The 20,706-nt window shown below is 32.7% G+C and overlaps 1 protein-coding gene across 4 annotated transcripts in view; it reads right to left on the bottom strand.

The window, feature by feature from the left end:
- Positions 1–5,756: 5,756 nt before the first annotated feature.
- LOC148272413 (paired box protein Pax-6-like) overlaps positions 5,757–20,706 on the bottom strand; it is a 99,741-nt gene continuing 84,791 nt past the window's right edge. For 2 of the 4 annotated variants that reach the window (XM_088240072.1, XM_088240071.1), the window contains exons 4-6: positions 9,894–10,166; positions 7,982–8,166; positions 5,757–7,016 (exon numbers count right to left, since the gene is read on the bottom strand). In XM_088240072.1, the coding sequence (XP_088096198.1) occupies positions 6,870–7,016; positions 7,982–8,166; positions 9,894–10,166 (605 nt within the window). In that variant the 3' untranslated portion in view covers positions 5,757–6,869. Of the gene's footprint in view, positions 7,034–7,981; positions 8,167–9,893; positions 10,167–20,706 lie in introns of all 4 variants that reach the window. The other 2 variants (XM_088240069.1, XM_088240070.1) reach the window with 1 other exon arrangement.

Genomic DNA, 20,706 nt, shown 5'->3' with positions numbered 1-20,706 from the left:
TTCCAAATTTGTGGATCAAAGTAATTTTCGTCTTTTATTTCCATAATAAATTACAATGAACTTCCATCACAAATTTTCACTTACAAACCTCAAAAAATGATGATGACGATAACTAACAGTCTGCCGGTGCAGCAAACTGCATATATAGATAAATAAATTTAAAAATAAAATAAGCAGTATCTACGCAATTATGTTTAATAAAAAATATTTTGTATGTTTGTAGCACTAACTGTAGATCATTGTTATATTTTTGATAGATTAATAAAAAAACTTTGTTTTATAAACCACTTTTTACTGACTCAACCGACTAGTTTCGGCAACAGCTTGTTGTTTAGTTTGTTTTGTTGCCGAAACAAGTCGGTTGTGTCAGTAAAAAGTGGTTTATAAAACAAAGTTATTTTATTTGTTTTCCGAAAATAATAAAAAAACTCTTCGTAACATGTAACGTGGCTTCTTGAATTTGTTTTTGGATTAAATTAGGGCTGATGTCTCAACTATGAAGGTAGTATATTTTATTTAAATTAAGCTTCATTGCCTTGGAAAAGGACATTTAGTCGTAGATCTTGGTCATTCAATGATATATTCCGTAATCTTAATTTTCAAGTACCAGTATTATGTTTTTTAAAATGATTAATTTCGATTCGTTTTTAGATAACGTTTTCAAATATAGAGATATAATATAAAGAGATAACACTCCATACAAATCCAAGCCAAAAAGTCGTCCTCAAAGAAAAAGGAATTACTAGCGGAGGGAGCAAGTGTCGTCACATCATATCACGTCGACTTTGGCAAGCAAAATACGTAGTAGGTACAGTAAAAAGCACGGAATGTATACATCGGTCTACTGTAAGTTCTATTCAGTATGTCACTCGCTTCTATATACGCGTCACCTTTGTTTGTTCACTATACGCCCAAAAAACTGAGCAGAACAGAGACAAGAGATAACTTACTCACTGGTAAAATATTTATTAAATGTTTTTGACATTAAAATAGCTATTTTGAACAAGTATTGATTAAGATAACCAGTGATAGTTTATACCGTCCCTTTTCCAGATCGATTTGTGCAGTATCCTAGCGTACATATTGGCATTTTAGTAATTTCGAGGAGACAAAAGTTCAAAAGTAGCCGGGGACTGCTCGCAACAGACTAAAGTCCGTTGTATCAAACATATGCCAATTGACCGTAGATTAAAGGACCATATTTTGAACGCTCATGCTTTGTGTAGTTATATTTCTCAATGATTTGAAACAATAAATAAATATTAAGTTAATGTGGAGGGTAAAGGATATAAATGATGAATGTCAAAATAAAAGTTTTGAGATAGGCATAACGTTATTATGTTTTCAGGCCTCTTGAACATTTACATGAGACTTATGAACACAGGGATACCTACTTCATTTAAAAAGCCTACACTGTTTTATATTATCCTTAATGGTTTTCGTGAATATCAAATTATCGCTTTATTTCCTCAGTATTAAACGGATATCCATCCTTTATTCCATCATCCTTCCCTATGTGCATTTTTTTCTTGTTCAAATATCTTAGGTAAATACAGCAAAATTTTGTTAAACAGAATGTCGATCATGTAAACTGCCGTCACATCTGACATTAAAACAAATAAAAATTAACATCCGTCGTTCATATCCCAAAACCCTTCAAATTAAAACAAAATATTTTATGTTAAAAAACATTTTTTTCAAAATTAACTTTGTAGTGTTTTACAAAAAAATAATTTAAATCTTTTTCAAAATAAATAAATGTATTGGATTACAAACTTTTACGTTAATAATCAGGCGTCGATAGCTTAGTTTCTAAAACAAATATATAAATGTTATCGATAAATTGATTTAAGTCTAATACAAAAACGTTTGATTAATTGCTCAGCTGAACGTGACGAAATTTAAAAGTGTAATAATGTCTGCAATAAGGAATGCCTTATAAAACACTAACGAGATTCAAGTATCTCATTCATTGAATGCATTGATGGTTATTGAACGCAGGAAACATTATGATTGTTATGTAAAATTATGTCATTCTGATTGAATGCAGTTTTTGGTGCATAAGATAATCGATAATCCAAATAATATGGTGATTCACATCATTAACGCTTTATTTTATTTACTTGTATAATTATTTGACTCATGGCGTAGTGATTTGGACATTCGTCTTTCCTACATAAAATACCGTGCCCGATTCCTAAGAAGGTAGAAATGATATTTTATGCATTCCTAATTGTTTTTGTATTGTTTCAAGTCAAATACTCGGCAAACAACAAACTACGTATGTAGTATAAATCACGTGAATGTCTAGTCAAAAAATGGTTCTTAATTTCCATTATTTCTTCTGTGTCTCTCAATGTTTTTACCATTGTACATTTTTTTATGTATGAATTTTCGGAACGGGAGCATCGAGAAAAACTGAAGATAGTAATCTTGTCTTTTATTTTTTACCCGCTTTTTCTGCCCTTAACTTTAACTAACACTATTTGTCAATATATTCGTAAAGGTAAACGTTGTTTTGCGCCAGTTCGATTTACGCCGATTAACAATTACGCCGGTTGGTGCCGGCGTGGGATTCTCGGGTTCGGTCGACACCAGATGACAGACACATTTAAAAAAATTAAAAATAACGAAATCGGTTCAGTTTTTGAGGTGCAATTTTTAAAGTCCTTTACAGTTAGATACAAAATATCCGACACGCAGTTGTCGTTTTTGCTCAGTGTTGAGGACGCATCTGCAAGTTAGAAAAACAATGTTTATATACCCATTTATCATAATTCTTTTTCACCGCATTCCTAAATAATTTATGTAATCCGAAACACAAAAATAATATTCTAAATGGACATATCTATTAAACTTTTAACTAAATACAATAAGTGACATAAATTTTTCGATTGTGGAAATTGAATGTATGCACGAGTATGTACTCAAATCTGGCAATAGCAAAGCATTGGCGATTTCAGCTCGCATATAGATAAAGTAAAGTAAAATCATTACAAAGGCGTAGCTTACAGAATCCTCCTGGACTCTTATAACAGGTGTTTTCTCTTTTAATTGTTTTTATCAGTGCACAATCAATGCATTATTTTTTAATATTTGAAATTTATTTATAAACCTTTACGGATTACATTCATTAAACAAAATATTTTTTCATTAAAATTTTTTTTCTTCTTTTGATAATGGTAATATTTTTAACATCTTTTGTAAAGATTGTCTGAGTCTTTTGTTTAGTTTTGTCTGGTAGTTTATTGTATAATTTCAGTCCCTGGTTTATTAGTCTCGACTGTCCTTGTCTCGTTTTAGAATGTTGTTTATATTTTTTTTTTATGTAATTTTTTCAAGTTTTAGGTCTTTGTCTACAATTTCATCGCATTACTATCGTTATTTCTTTTTCCAATTGAGAAATTTCCCATTAAAAATAATTTTTTTAACAATCTTAAATTCCCACTAAACCAAAAACGTAGTTTATTTTCGCAGGAATTTATCTCTTTAAATTTCTTTAATTAAGACAAATTAAACCAAAAATTTATAAATAAGATTTTTTTATCAAATTTACGTAGTCCACTTAACAAAACGGAATATAAAAAAAATAACCAGACACTGCTTTTAGCAACAAAAAAAAAACATTTTGTTGGAAGATACTGAATTTACAATTTTAAAAAGTTTTCAAAATTATTTTTGCCTTATATTTATTAAATTACATCAATTTGACTTTTTTACTTCATCTAGCAGTCTATTTAAGATACTCGGGAGGATACACGCCCTTGTGCTCGTATTATAAAAATACGAAAAACCAAATCATTATAAGTCTGTTCGTCAAGCATAAATGCGAAAATTTAATTTTAAATTAGGTATTTGGTATTCATGTTAAAAAAATAATCGTTTTGGCATTGAATAATTTAAAAAATATTTTTTTTTTAAAAAAAGGTGTCAATTTGAGTAAGGGCTGTTAGCGCGTTTCGCTTCGCCGACGGCCAAATAATTATAATTATATTCTTATGTCTGATAAACTAAGTCGTATCAATTTATAGAGTTATTTTAATAATATTTTTATACATAACTATTTATGTATCGCGAAAATTTAAAATCTCCACAATCAATTGAAATCTATGGCATTTTGAGTTTTGCTAAAAATATTTTAACGCCTCATCATTTTTATATGCACCTTTGACTACATAGGATACTGAATTGAAACACCAATTAAATGGTATCTTGTATTTTATTATTCTGGGAAAGATGATCGTACTGTGTTATGTGTAAATTATATTGCCGGGTAACATGTTTTATTTGGCAGTGAAAATAAAATTCAGTAGTAGCGTTGTTCTGAACCAATCAGGAAAAATACCGAAATCCAATATATTTTACACCAACTTCCTATTTACTAAGCTACGAGAAAATTAACTTAAGATGATACAAATTGATGTTGTTTATAAATATATTTCATGAAGTATCCCTTTAAAAGTATGAATTTATTAAACAGTGTCCTAGGAATGGTATTGAAAAATAAAAATTGAATTAGTATTTTTATCAAAACTGTTATTTTTACTTACCTTGATTAATAATTGCCCTTGGCTGGAATGTGTAAAATGTTATCAGAGCCCTGACTAGTATTTTTGACTTGATGGTTACTCTTAGGTAAAAAAATTAAACAAGGAAATTCAGTTCTGATAAGTACGCCTCGCCTACTGATTTCTGGTGTGGTCGATATGAAATATTTATTCAAAAAGTAGAAACTGTTGTAGGTTCCATTGATAGTTTCCATAAAAAAATTCGTGTTTTTTTTCCACATTCGCTTATAAGTGGAGCATGTGGACATCACCAGTCGCCTCCGGGAGACCCTATCACCAGCACTCTCGCCTCCTCCCACGTTAACTTCGCGTCCCTTAGTTCCGCCTAATACAACCGAAAGATTGTCATCAACGGCCTTCTAGGACGGCGGGAGGCCGCACGTGTAAAGAAGAGGCAACTTGGGTTCAGGTTCTTCCGAGGCATGCGCAGAACGTGTCCAAGCCGGGTCTTCCACCGCATCCTAAAAACGCTCATTATAAGAGGCTGCTATGTCCGTTTTCGGATTTCAATGTTAGTTATAAAAATTGAACCACCTTATGTTTAATATTCTTCTCAAGTACTTACTCTCGAAACTCAGAAGACTGGTGTTTTAAGATTTGGTAAGGTAAACGCGCTCATATAAGATGGCTGTTTACTTACCCAAAATACTTTCCTACGTTATATCAAATCATTTAAATTTTTAGTGTATTTTTCGACCCTCGCTATTATCCGTGGCCCTGTTATAGGTCCTGTCCTATTAAACAGATCTGGTGGCTTCCGAAAATAATGTCAAGGCTTTTAAAAAGTGTTGTAATCATTTCGGCGAATTGATCATGTCCAATTAGTTTGATCCCAGTCAGTGAAGAACTCACTTCCATCTTTTCTCATTCCAATGAAGTGCATATTATGTGCTTCTGGATTACCCTCCTTCAGCGCAAAGTTGCTAAGGCTACCAGATTACAGAGAACTCCTTCGGGGAGCTTTTTTCGTTTGGCAACGAGCAACTTTTCCGTGTATGTGGGCCCCGCCAAGAAGACTTATGCCCTCAAATACGGTATGCGGTAAGAGGTGGGCAAGCTTTATTATTCGACCATAGATGGCAATTATTAAAGTGTATCAAAATAACATCACATTTACTGTCTTAATGCAGTTTTTTACTTACCTTGATTGATGTAAAATATATATATACTAAAAGAAAACAAAGCACGTTTTTATATATTTTATTTTCATTCTATCATTAGTTATTTGGAATACATGAGTTATGTTACACAGTGCTTTTTAGCAAATAAATTACATTCAACAATCTTAATCTTCACATTCTGCTCATTCAAATTTTTACAATTTATTTTACTAAACATAAACATAACATACTCATTTTTACTGTTATATTTACACAATTAATAACAGTAATGTTATTATTTTATTACGTATACCAAATGTTTCAAATACGTCCATGAAATAAATCTACATATTACGCTATTTTGCTTTGTAAAACTTTTTGTGAAAATTAAATTTTGTAAATTATGTGATTTTTACAAATTTCAAGACACGTTTAATATCATTGTTTACATTTTTATTTACAAAATTGAGTTGAGATTGAAAAAAAAAAACGAAATTCTTTGAATGTGTAATGAAATCGATGATTTAAATTTTCCCAAATTTATTTCACAGTTTAACCAGATTTTGTCAAAATATATGCAATGAAGTGAAAATATAAATGCGAAATTTGGAATTAAAATAATAAAAGTCTATGCGTGAATACAATATTGCAGTAGATACGAGTAAAATAGTTTACATTAAATTAATTTTAATACAGAATTATCAATCAAATTAAATTTACAAATATTTGGTTGCAATGAAAACATTATTCACTAATTTACACACCCATTTTAAATTGAATAAATGTCAGAGATCTTACCTAAGTATATCACACTCAAAAGGTATCGTCTCTTTTGAACTAAAATTATTACTAACACTCGTTATACACAGGACTACGTTAAACTTTTTAGGTTTCGGACGCGCAAGTCGAACGAAAATATAAGTTTATTTATTATTTGTCGCACTAAGGGAATGTCTTTCATCGATCGTGTTTAGTAAGTTGTAAAGGTTGACAATGATCTCCCGACGGAACGATCAAAGCATTAGTTCTTTCTCTCTCTTCTATAGGACTAGGCGTCCTAGAAGGATATCTCTCTCTTCCAGCTCTCTCCAGAAGCATCCTTTCTTCCTCCATCTCGCAGTCCGACTCGTCGTTGACGTTGATTTCTTCGTCCGAGGAGTGGAGGTCTCGGAGTTCCCGGAGGTGGGCGGGGATCAGGGCCCTAAAGGCGCTGTTCTCGCCGCCCATGCGGGGCGGGGCGGGGGCGGCCGGGGGCGAGCCAGGGGCGGAAGGCCTTGGGGGCGGAGGCGGCGAGGACCCGCCCCTCTTCAACAGGCTCATCCGCTGGTGACGCCGCCACTTGGCTCGTCTGTTGGAAAACCAAACCTGTCAGTCAATACGAGTATTAGTTTGGTTGTCATTTGGTACACAAAACTACATAGTTCAGGATATTTGGGACTTATTTTGGTATGTTTCATTCTACTGAATGCAAAGCAAAGATCGAGTCGACTTTTTGTAAAATATTAGCAATGGGAAATTCGTGTTAGTGGAGTATTAGTGGGTGGAGTTGTTATAAGCAATGAATGTAGAAAACAATTTATTTTCTTTCAATGAACTGTATAATTTTAATTTTTAAATATATATTTTTTAGAAGGCATTTGCGTTTTTATGAATATCCCAAATATTTAGATTAAAAGGTCATTTTCAAGGAGTTGTAAATAACACACAACTAGGAAACGAAGTTCTTGGACCTCTGATCCGTGACTCTGAAACACTAGCCACGGTCAATTAAAATAAAAAAAGTTGGCTAAATGTAAAAGTACGAATTGAAAAAAATATTATGATATTTTTTTATCACAGTACTTGTAAACATAGCTCTTATGCATATTTGTAATAAACATTTTTTTTATCATGCCTTATGTATGTATTTTAAATAGTCAAAACTCCTTCAGTTGGTTTAATAGTAAAAATACAAAAATGATTTAATTTACAGAAAACAACAATTAAACATACTTGCAAATATTATCTAGTAATCTCTTCTCTAGAATGTTATATAATATATCTCAAAATGGTATTTTTTAAATGTATTACGATAAATAATTAAAAGGATCTATAAATTAAAGGTTCTTGCAACAGATTTAGGTTTAAGATAATATTGTTGAGCATTGCAAAAGGCCTAATAATAAGAAAAACTTCATTTGATTCTAGAAATTTCTCCCGGAATCAAACTCTGCTTTGAAAATTCGTGACGCGAACTTGACATCACAAAGCTGTCACTATTTTTTGCTCGACTGATATACGAATGATATATTTTTAGTAGCAAAGTATAATCACCTGAACTCTAGCTTCTGAAAGCGAAGTCTTAGACGCCAACCTCTCCCTGGTTGAGACGCACGGGTAGTGACTCTTTTCAAACTCCTTCTCCAACTCCTCGAGCTGGTCAGGGCTGAAGGTCGTCCTGTTTCTGCGGAACTTAGGCTGCTCCCCATCCAAGGATCCCGTGTCGTCCCCGTCCACATCTGGAAGGAAGTGGTCCATCAATAGCCGCTCATTGTTATAGTAATGGTAGCTTGCAGGAGCTATTGGAAGAGATCGGGGTTAGAATGATTTTGATGGCCAGGCAATAAAATTTCTCATTAATCTAGAGCGTTTTATGTAAAAATCATCAAACAATTACTACATATCTTTATATTGATTTCTCTGTTCTCCTATTATATCATTATTTATCAATCGCTTTATGTGGTCTTTATACAAACTACGTAATTTCAATAAATTATTTGTATTTTTTAATTATGTTATATTCTAAAAGTAATGAGATGCTTTTACTGAACATTTTTTTTAATACCTGCAGTAATAAATAAGCAGTTACAAATTAATTGCAATACGTATATAATAAAAACAAAAAATGTTATTATTTAGGTATATTGTCATGTGAAGTAAGATTCATCTTCGTTTCGTGTCAAGAATTTAAAAAAACAGTCATCAATTCGATTTACATTATCGATTCCCAATTTTTGATGATAAGCATACAACGGAGATGGAAAACATTTTTGAGAAGAAAATCAACAGATGGAAGAATTGCAGTAGGTAATGTGGAAGTTTAAACATTAACAAAATGGTCAATGTTACACAATGCGTAAAGTGGCCACTTAAACCAGTCAATTACAGGTTATAAGCCCAATGAAAAAGCCTAGATTCCATATTTGCTTTTCTGAAATTTCCTCCGTCTATATTGTACCTTTTTTTTAGTTTTTTTTTTTTTTTACAATATACATATAAGAGGCAAAACAGAGTATTCAAAATATAAAGAATAATTACATATCAATAAAATGCATATTAACATTAAAAATAGTAAACAAAAATCCCACAAAGGCATGGCCTGTTTGTGGGTATACAAGATGTGTTTATGATTTTTTGCTCCTATAATAAATAGACAGGTGAAATATTTTTGTGTAATATAAGAAAAAGAAAAAATTCTGTAAAAGATTAGAAGGTACTTTTTAATTTTATGGTAATTAAAAAAGGAAATAAGAAAAAAAAAAACAAAAATATTTCTTATTATTACAGGGCAACAAAATATATCATAGGAAAAAAGACTTAATATCTTTATTTTGAATCCAGGATAGAGCGTGTTTTTTAAAAGAAGGAAAAATTTAAATGTTTGGGATCAATGACCTTTATAAAAGCTATAAAATAAAATGCTTTTGTCTAATGGTATCCAACTTCGATCCGTGGCGGTACAAATTTGTCTAAGTGTCTCATAAATCTCTTATATTAGGATAATGCATTCGTTTTAACTAATTACTTTCGGGTCATATCCGATTATATTTGGGCATTTTTGAGTAGTTTCGTCTATTTCGAAGTAATAAGTTCCAAAAAATTACTCCTGGGGAACAATTTTGCGTAGAGCTGTCGTCAGTTTGGTTGTGTAAAATAACTACCTATTCCTTTACAAACCTCAATGTATAATTGAAATAAAAAAATCCATTTCTTTTCAAATAATTTTGTGGTTTGATTATATTTTTTATTTAATTGTATAAATAAACAGTATTAGAAACGTAACAACTTTTTATACAGCAATTCTCTTAAGGTACAAATTTGTACCAATAATATATATTTGTTTTTATTGTCAAAAGTTTAAAAAAGGGCGTTATCATGCTATAAAAACCATAATTCAAAAACAGTATGTTAAAACACTACTAAAACTGAACAAACAAATGCAAATAAAATAAATTGAATTATTTACCAATAAGTCCACGCGCCGCTTCAGCCCTCAGGGCGGCTGCCATATCGGGGGAGCCGGGGCGGGCTCCCGGGGGGCGTAGGCCCGCGGGCCACGGGCCGCCCAGGCCGGGCGCCGGGCCGCCCCACCCGAAGGGCGCGTAGGGCGGGGGCGGGGGCGCGTACAGGGCGTAGCCCGCAGCCCTGGCGAACTCCGCGGCGGCCCGTTCGGCCGCCCGGTTGCGGAGGATGCGGTTTATGGAGGAGACACTTGGGGCTGTGGCGTTAGTGCAAACTCCTGGAAGGAAAAGGAAGTCATTAGATACAATATGGTCCAACAGAATTATAGGAAAATTTCGTGGACAAAGACAGGATTTCACCCCCAAGGCAGTTATCAAGATCAACATATTACAACAGAAATGGAGAAAAGTTTAGAGAAGTAGAATAAGTTTTTTGATACTGGTAATTTATTTACAGCAGATTCATGTTAAAAATTAAATTTCCTATTAGTGAGTTATTTATGACTCTTTGGAAATGGTCGCATAAATTTATATATTTGGGTAGGTTATAAGAAAAATGTGTTGAGTATGTCCAAATGTCTATAAACAGTCATTGGCTGGTTTAAATGGCCACTTTACAAATGACAGATGATAAACCCTGTAAATGCTTTGATTTCCATATTCCCTTCTCAAAAATGGTTTCCATCTCTGCTGCAACAAATTTATATTTAAATGACTCCCAAGAGAGGAAATGCAGCCGTCTACAAACATTTTGACATATTTAAAAAATAGTTTGTTAAACTAACTGGAATAAGAAGTATACTGGATTATTTTATTTTAGGCGTTGCCTAGTAGATGAAATGGTTCAGCCGGATGAATCTCACCCATATGACAAAGGTTTCAGCTCTTTTACTTCACAAAAGTCAACAGATGGAAGAGTTGAGAAAAAGTGGATGTTTAAACATAGGCAGAATGGTTAATGTTACACAATGTGTAAAGTGGCTACTTAAACCAGCCAATGACAGGTCATAAGCTTTTTAAATGCCTAGACTTCCATATTCCTTTCTCAAAAATGATTTCCCACTCTGTTGCAATAAATAATAATGTTTATGTTGTTCAGAGAGGTATTTTTTTATTATAATACAACCAGATACACAAATATTAAAATAAATTATGAATAAAAGGTTGTAAAGTGAAACAAAACTTCGCTTTTGGATGATTTCGTCCTAGAATATGTTAATTAAATGTTAAGGACGATCTATCGGGGATGTTTAAGATAGTTTGTAGAGATCCATTAGACACGTACAGATTGAATAACAAGAACTGGCACTTTCACAAAACTCAAACAAACACATTGAAAATCTACAGGATGGTGACTTTAAAACGGCAATATTTTAACCAAATGTGCTATCTTTTTTTTTAATGCTCTGTTGGATAAGAAGGTTGAGTATATGAAAAAAACAGTGGGTTGAGAAAATGTAATAAATACGTTAATTTATTTTTTAGCGTGTACATTTTTTATTAAATATTTTGTGTTTAAAAAAAATGTAATTTAAATGTATACCACAAGTTATATTTTTATAATAGATTATTTTAAGTATAAAAATAACGGGATTTACTATTTATCAATTAATACGTACATATATTTTGTCGATTACAACTTGTAACATGCGTTTTGTTTACACTGTATTCATTATTATTATAATGAACACAAAATATTTGATAAAAATGTAATCGTTAAAAAATAAATGACTTTAACTATGACTATGATAATGCCTATGACTATGTAAATATTAAGTGTTGTTTTTTTTATACACACAACCCTCTGATCAAAAAAAGTATTTTTTCAAACATAGCACATCCCAATATAAGTCAATGTTAAGGTTTTTTAAATCAACACTCCTTACATTAAACATGCGTTTGTGCAAGTTTTTCGAACGCGTCAGCACTAGATAATTGACTTATGCATACGGGACTAGATTTAATGAGAAAATATATTTATAAAACAGTGTTTATAATTCATAAGCCATATATTGAATATAAACTATTATATTTTTTACAATTAAGAATCGCAGGAAAATCGGATGAACGCAGTCTACAGTCTGTATATTTTAGTCACGCTCATAAGCGCGTTTGAGAGCGAAAAAGAAAGAGATTTTTTTTTCATAATGCGTATGCCGTGTTGTCATACCGTGTGCTTATTCACAGATAATACAGAAGCGCATGTGTAAATGTATCGTTCGCGCCAGCTCTTTCTAACTGACCAGTACTGTATTGTAGTTAAATAATGAATTACCGGTTATCAAAGAGCTTAAAGGATGTTTTAAATTTCTAAGAAATTATTCAATATTTAGTCAAGTGGAAGTTATAAGAGCATGAATATTCACCGACTCGACTTTTTAAAGACTCGTCAATCAGTTCTTAAAGCGCGCTTTCGAAATATTTCTTGGAGCTTTTGATAGATTTCTGGCGCCTCGCTTTCCAAGAATCAGCGCATCTAAACTTGAACAGTCGTGCGGAGATACCAAAGTGAAGAGTTGACGTTCCACACACTTGATAGACATATCGGTGGGTGTTAGGATTAAATAGATTCACTGAATATGGACCCGATTCCCTCAGAATTTATAATGAAGGGATAAGTACTTAGGCGGTGCAGTTATTCTGGGAAAATGCAGTTTGATCGAAGCCGGTGGGAGTGATTGTCTAAATATCCTTACTCTGCACGTCAAAGATACTTCATTTGATCAATATTCCTAACATCTATACCAGGGGACCATAGTACTAATGAATAGTCAAAAATACTCTTCAATTGAAATGTTGAACGTTTAATTTTAAGTGAGCAATTATCGTAAATTCTTATTAATTGTTAAATTCAAACCCTGCTCAGCCATTACATGTTTCCCATTTCCAAATACGGTTATTTTTGACATAAAGAAAATAGCTACAAAATATTTGGGTTAATCATCATAACGCAGAAATTTATTTCTAACATAAAAAATATCAAAACATTGCAAAAAAAAGTTCGATTGTATTTTTTATCTCTGTATAAACTATTATGTTCGTACAGCTATGAGAATTACTCACCCTTTGATGAGTTGAATAATATGATATATTATCTCTTTGTCTTGGTCTAAGTTTTGATTCCCGAAAAACTTGACTCTACAAAATTGTTCAGGATTTGTACATATTTTGTGTTTTTTATCACAGTATTTAGTGGTTTTCCTGGACTAAAATCTACTACTACTACAACCATCACATCATTTCCCCGTTGGGGTAGGCAGAGAGAATGGACCACCACACTTGTCTATTCTGGCATACATTTGTAGCTTCTTCCACATTCATACATATTGTCATACATGCCCTTCGGTTCTGTTTGCTTTTGGCATGACCAGACTTAAGATTTTGTTATACCTGATAATGCCACGTCTTCCTCGATCGTCGTCGTTTCACGTTACCGTTCATTTTTGCCATAAATACTTGTTTTACCATTTTTTCATCGTCCATTCGTTCTATATGACCAAAAGATCTCAGAGACCCTTTCTAACGATAAACGCTTTACAATTGATGTATTAATACAGAGTTCTGTTCACTTTTTTAAACGGGTGGAATAAAAAAGGTAATTTTAAAACGTGGGATTACTTTGGGTGACAAAAAAAGCCGAGGATCGAAAAATCAGTGTTTTGATTACTGATAACAATATACCAGCAACATTAAGGAAGCAAACGGCAACAGAATATGTAGTATCGAAAATGCTCACATTCGTCTGCATGACATTCCATTTTGAAGGCTTGTAATAAAATAAAATAATTTAGGTAACGTGAAAGCAAATATAATGTCTTCTAGAACAGAAATTTTCCTTTCAAATGAGTACTCGTACAAATAACTTTTAACATTTTTATTTACTTTTAGTGCTAATTTATAAATTTGGAAAAAAATCGGAATAAACTTATGTTAACATCAAATGGAATATGCTATTTGAATACGGATATTCGATCGTAATAGTAGAATAATTCTGGGCAAAATATTTGATTTAGCTGTTTACAGCTAAAACGGTGTCTTCCTTTGCCAGTAATTCATCCGAATATAATCCTTCAACCAGCGACAAATAGTCTGACAGCACCAAACACCGAACCCATCCGATTTGTTAATAGTCACGAAGATTAATTACATCAGACACAGTCAGTCAGGCATTAGTTGCTTCTTCGGAATCCTATATCATCTTCTAGCCAACCAACTTAGTATAAGATAATGCATTCATCTCTCGTTCAACTATTTCTGTTCCTTACCCGCTCTGGGACCTCTCTTATCCTTTTTTTCTGTTTTTTTCTTGCTCACCCTCGTTTTTCATTGTCTCGTTATGAACTGGATAGAAGAAGTATTTCTTTTCGATTAACTCCGAGAAATTTATTGAATAAAAGGGCTAACCGAAAATGACAGGTTAAATTACAACAAACAGGGGTTGCAAAATATCAATTTAAACACTATCCATTTTTGAAAGCGGTTACTTTATAATTTCCGTGTTCTAAAGTTAAAATTAAATTTATTTACTGAAAAATAACTGTTGGAAACTAAACTCATGCTCAATATTATGTATCTTTTTTGGGTGATACCGTGTATGTTGGATTTGATCCGACGTTTCGGCTACCATTGCAGGAGCCATCTTCAGGGAAAACTGTGTGTTTTATAGAGAAATGTATGTGTTTAAGTACTAGTAATTTGTACCGTGTCACAGTCAGCAGTAGGCATATTTCTAGTTTTGAAGGAAAGAATAATTATGTTTATGTACTAGTAATTTGTACTGTGTCGCAGCCGGCAGTAGGCACATTTTTATTCGTTTTTGTCATATGTAGTGCTGGGAACCATGTTGAACTTAATTTAAGCCCGTCGTCTTTGTTTATATTATTTGGATGTCTGTGCATTTCAATTGCCTCTTTTATTATTCGTGCACTACAATTACTAGGTTTATGTAGAATTTTTATTTCAAAGGCGAAAAAATGTCCTGTGTCTATAAAGTGTTCCGCTATTGCGGATTTGTCTGGATGTCCAAGTTTACACGCTCTTTTGTGTTCGTCAATTCTCTTCTTTGCTGTGCGCCCTGTTTGTCCAATATACACTTTATCACATCCTTGGCAACTTAGTTTGTACACGGCTTCAGTTTCCAGAGGATTTTTATCTTTTGGGTTTACTAAATGGTCTTTTATTTTTCCACAGTCCCAAACGTTGTTGCAATATTTTGTTTCTTCAGCACTTACACATAGATTTCTCTATAAAACACACAGTTTTCCCTGAAGATGGCTCCTGCAATGGTAGCCGAAACGTCGGATCAAATCCAACATACACGGTATCACCCAAAAAAGATACATAATATTGATAACAGTGACCGTGAAAACCTTCGCACCTATTTAAACTCGTGCTTTTTTCTTTTAAACATTAACATCGAATATTTTTTTTTACCTGACGAATATTATTTAGAGCCATGTGTATCACAAAATGTTAAATTAAGGCATTTAAAATAATGAGATAATTACAATATGTTTAGTTTGTCCCCATGTTTGAAGACCATAGACTGGATTTCACCCCTTGTGGAGTCTTAAAGAGTAACAAATTACAAGTGAGATGGAAAACATTTTAGAGAAAGGAATATGGAATTCTAATTCCTTACAGGGCTTATGACCTGATATGAAGAATGAAAGAAATATGGATGTTCAAACATAGGCAAAACGGTGAATGTTACACAGTGCGTAAAGTGGCAACTTAAACCAGCAAACGACAGGTCGACGACCCTGTGAGAATGCTTTGACTTTTGTATTCCCTTCTCTAAAATGTTCTCCATCTCTGTTGTAATTTGTTAATAAGATAATTCTTCATTCATAAAAATGGCAACGTAAGTTAATTACTCAATTTTTTGCATGTAATCAAAAACGCAAGAACGTTAAGATTTTCAGTTTTTTTTTACTTAACTTTATTTATTGCAAATTATTTTATATACCTATATATATTTGTTTCTCTAATCGTAATACGACATTGTTTTCACGTCCATCAAACAATATTATTGAAAACAAGCTTAAAATTGATTCGCCATAACTCTTGAAACATGCCAAAAACGTTTAAAAGTGCGTCATAACTGTTTTTTTTATTATGTCACTGATTATTTTTCTCTTTTCAATCCCTGGAGAGAAATCAGTAGCGACCACAACCGCGACCCGTTCAAGTGGAACATGCATATTATGCCGCGGCTTCTGTGCTCCGCGACCCTGGCAGACCCAACTTAGACCTCGAGCCGCCAACTACGCCCCTGATCCTCACTGCCTCGCACCTGAACCCGAATAGTTAATCTCCGAGGGTTGCGGAGGTGGAATTATAAATTATCAACAAATAGGATTTTACGAACGAAGAATGATACTGAATGGCATTCTTGCATCAGCTTAATTATGTTTTGTGGATATTCATGTATTTTTCCATTATTATTTCAACCATATGAGAGATTACTTTGCTTCTTGAAGTACATTCATTTTATTTTGAGTATATTCTTTTGCAGGCAGTTCACGAGTTTAACCAAATTGGGAGTTTATCAAGATTGTCAGATATTTTAACAGAAACGAAGAACTGTTTTAAGAAGCGAACATACAAGTGTAAATATTTAGAGGACTAAAATAACTTTTTTAGAAAACGGGTTTTTTTTAATATGTAAAAACTCATTTTTAAATACTTGTGGACAAATAAGATATATATATTTTTTTTAATAGTGATATGGAGAAAAAAGTAAAATTTAAAACATTTAAAATTTATTGAAAATATTTTTTTTATTACTATTAAAACGTACCTTTTTTAATAATGCTAAAAGTATAAGATAATACGCTTTAAACCCTTGAGCAATAACACACTACCACTATATACGTTCATATGCACAAAAAATATTTCAAGATTACCAATCATGAAGTTAGCTATTGTTTATTGCAAAACAATGGGCCGTAAGGTATTCCGATCGAGAATCGCAAGCGCAGCGACGACACCGTCAGTTACACGAATGTTGCTAAACCAAAAATTTTCAATGCTTTTGTTCTGTGGAATAGAGCGAAATGCCTTCTCCACCACCTAGTGCATTATTATTCTGAGCTGTTAGCACGTCAAAAACAGAAAAATCATTTGAGAGAATTTTTTTTTTTGTATCGGACTCTTTTCTTACATTCTTTACCCTTTTAAATTTGATGTCAGACAATCAAGATTTATTAAAGAGCATAATATAATGCTTTTTTTTCATCTTTTGATAAATTTTACATGCCCCTTAATTTATTTAAAAATAAAAATAAATTAACACTCATTATTTCTGGCTCCGATACAATCCCACTTACTATTTCATGATGCTCATACTGACACACACCTGAACACTTACTCCAACACTAATACACATAAACACACATCTACACTTACTCTCATACAAATACACATAAACACTCGGTTATTTAAAAACTTTGCTGGTCTGTCTTTAATTTGTTTTTTTTTATGTTACTATATCATTGTCGACTGTTTGTTTCTTTAAAATAAATAAATAAATAACAGTAAGTACCTTTTTTTGGCCAAAAAACGCACTTGAACTGTTAAGCCATCATTTGATATCTTAATGATTTCATCCAAATCACGTAATTTTACAAATTAAATGGATATCATTTAGTTATGGCTCTGCGGACTTGTTCTATTGACTTTAAGGTAAAGCGTAAGTTTTAAATTTAAAGTATTTTTTGACTTTGCGTTCCGATGCTTGAGCATTTCAAGATGAATTAAGGAAAACGAATCGATAAACCATAGAACCCAATAATTTACAGAAATTGAGGAAGTGAATTTCACTGTAATTAAAATTAATGCAGGAAGTGGTTTTCTATTAAATTGGCAACAATTTGCATGAGTTGTTTTTGCCTGAGCAAAGATCCTGAGATCTGTGTCGATAAATAGACAACTTCGGTAGGTATTTATTGTTTAGAAATCTAACAAGATTATATTATTGATGTTGCAATGAAAACAGCTTATCAATAATAAAATCAATGATTATTTAATTATATATAATTATAATCAGCAAGTAAACGGACAGCATACGAAAAATATTAAACTGTACTTTTTAAGCATTATCCACAATTCCAGGGATTTTTAAACAAAAGAAACTTTAATATATTGTTTTGATGTTAATGTAAATATTTTGTTTTTTTTATAAGTCTTTTTTATACTGGTTTTAGCCTCGTAGGTTCTGTAGCGGATTCCGGATTGGAAGGTTTGATGCACGAACCACGCACTATCAAAATTTTTTTTAACATGGTTAAGTAAAAATAAACATTAAAAGTTTTGAAATGAATCGTGAAGTAAACTTAAATGCAAGCCACTGTTTAAGACTGGATATCTTTGTGTCTAAACCAGTGGTTCTGAACCTTTTCGAAGTCAGGGAGCACTTTTGATCATAAAAAAGATTAAAAAAAGATTTAAAAAGATTAAAAAAACATACAAAGATAACTCTTATTAAAAATAAAACTGAATATTTCATTACAGACAAGTAAGTACAATAAATATTATTGATTTTTTTTGTTGTTCATCGTAGCGATCTAAGATGGGTTTGATGTCCATTCATTAATTACTTCTGGAGAACAAACCTAAACACAATATTTCGCCTGTTCAGTTATGCGGCAACTGAAGTAAAACTCTTTGCGCTCTGTCTCATTCTGGAATAAAAAACTGAGTAAGTCGGCCTCGTGGCGTAATGGTCAGCGCATTTGCCTACCATGCAAAAGGTCTCGGGTTCGATTTCTGACATGGTTGATATGAAATATTATTTAACAGGGTGTTTTAACACTATAATATTTAATAGTCCCTAGACTGGTACCTGAAGCGTAAGACTGATCACCTTACCTTCATGTAACAAAAATGATCAAGATACGCTGCCATTGGTGTACCAATGCAGTCCCTATGCACCATTAGGTGCGGAAAGGGAATGATGATGATGTAAATGTTCAGTACTGAATTCACAAGTCTGCGTTTGCGCAAATTGAGATCTTACAAGCTCTGAGGAAGCAGTTCTAACAAACCAATCTATGTTTATCTTATTATATTGTGACTGATTCATAAAAAATTTAGCACTTAAATGAATTGACATGGTGATATAATAGTATAAAACTACAAAACAGAATTATTTTGCAATTAACAATATAATATTATTCAGCATTAAATCCATGATGCAATTTTTTGGTCATAAGGATGCTTTGACGTTGATTGAGCCAGGTATGGCAAATTCGTAATTTATGGCCATATTGTCAACTCTTCTTCTCACGAATGGAATTCAACTTAGTGCGTGAAATACAACGGAGCAGCGGCTCTATTGTCCTATTGTCCGATATCAGCAACGAACCAAGATTCCGCTGCCCATTCGTGGGACTACTTTTGGCTGCTTTCTGCTTTCTGCACTTTGGCCACCTGCTACGTCACAACTTCATTGTCCTAACCAGGGCAGGATTGACATATTCAAATAAGAAAGTAAACCTTAATTGGTCGAAAACTACTCTTTTATTAAGTTTTCTTCGGTATTTGATGCTGAGGGATGTCCAGGACGAGTCGATTATTTTACAACTTCACGACCCTCTTTGAATGCTTAGTACCACTTAAATGATTTTATTCTCCATATAGTAGTCACGAGTTACCTTTTATCAGCCAACTGTAGGCTTTCTGCAACCTTTTAAAATGTGTCCAAACCCGAAATTTTGCTCACAACACAAAATTTAAGATAAATTGTTCGTCTTATTTTTTTCTCCATTGTAAAAATCGCAACACGCTTTTAAGTAAAACCAAAGTTTTTTTATTACTGACAGCAAATTAAATGACCGATCGCGCTCATATTTATGGTCAATATAGAGTACAGTTATGACAACTTAGCGAAAAAATTGGGAAAAATCATTTACGCAGACTTTTCAAATTACTCAGTCCCTGTATTTTTTTGGCAGAATGTTTAAGAGCAGGCATATTGTCGGCCTCGTGGTGTAATGGGTTAGCGCGTTTGCCTGTCATGCAAGAGGTCTCGGGTTCGATTCCCGACATGGTTAATATGAAATATTTATTTAAAAGGGTGTTTTCACACTAGAATATTTCATAGTCCCTGGACTGGTACCTGAAGCGTAAGTCTTACGTCATGCAAGAGGTCTCGGGTTCGATTCCCGACATGGTTAATATGAAATATTTATTTAAAAGGGTGTTTTCACACTAGAATATTTCATAGTCCCTGGACTGGTACCTGAAGCGTAAGACTGATCATATCATATTTATGCAACAAAAATGATCAAGATACGCTCCGATTAGTGTACCAATAAAGTGCCCTATGCACCATTAGGTGCAGAAAGGAAATGATGATGATATTGCCGTAAGGAAATTTCTTTCTTCCTACCAAAACCATTCAATTTGAGAAAATAAGAAGTACAAATTTGGATAAATTCTAGGTATTGTTGCAGAACCTTTTAATTTTATACAAAATTTAAAATGAAAACCTTATAATTATCTACACTTTCCTATAAAATTAGGAGAGGGGATGGGAAAGAAAGAAGAATGAGAAATGAAAAACTCAAATATTGAAATAGTGATCTAAATGTAAGTAAAGAAGGTCTCTGATATTAGTGGGTGCATTATTTCACAATCTAGCAGCTACTATATTTTGCCACATTTAATGTTGACATCTTTGATATGATTTATAAAGACTGAAATGATCTTTTTATGTGAGGAAATCATTGTTTTAATACTAATAATGTATGAATGCACGTTTATTTATTTCTTTATATGCCCCACGGGCTTTTACATTTATTAGCAATACGTTCA

The sequence above is a fragment of the Micrasema longulum genome, unplaced genomic scaffold (assembly GCF_059751315.1).
Source record: "Micrasema longulum isolate JH-2025_06_02 unplaced genomic scaffold, ASM5975131v1 h1tg002338l, whole genome shotgun sequence".
NCBI classification, from domain to species: Eukaryota; Metazoa; Arthropoda; class Insecta; order Trichoptera; family Brachycentridae; genus Micrasema; species Micrasema longulum.
This window is presented reverse-complemented; position numbering and strand designations above follow the sequence as displayed.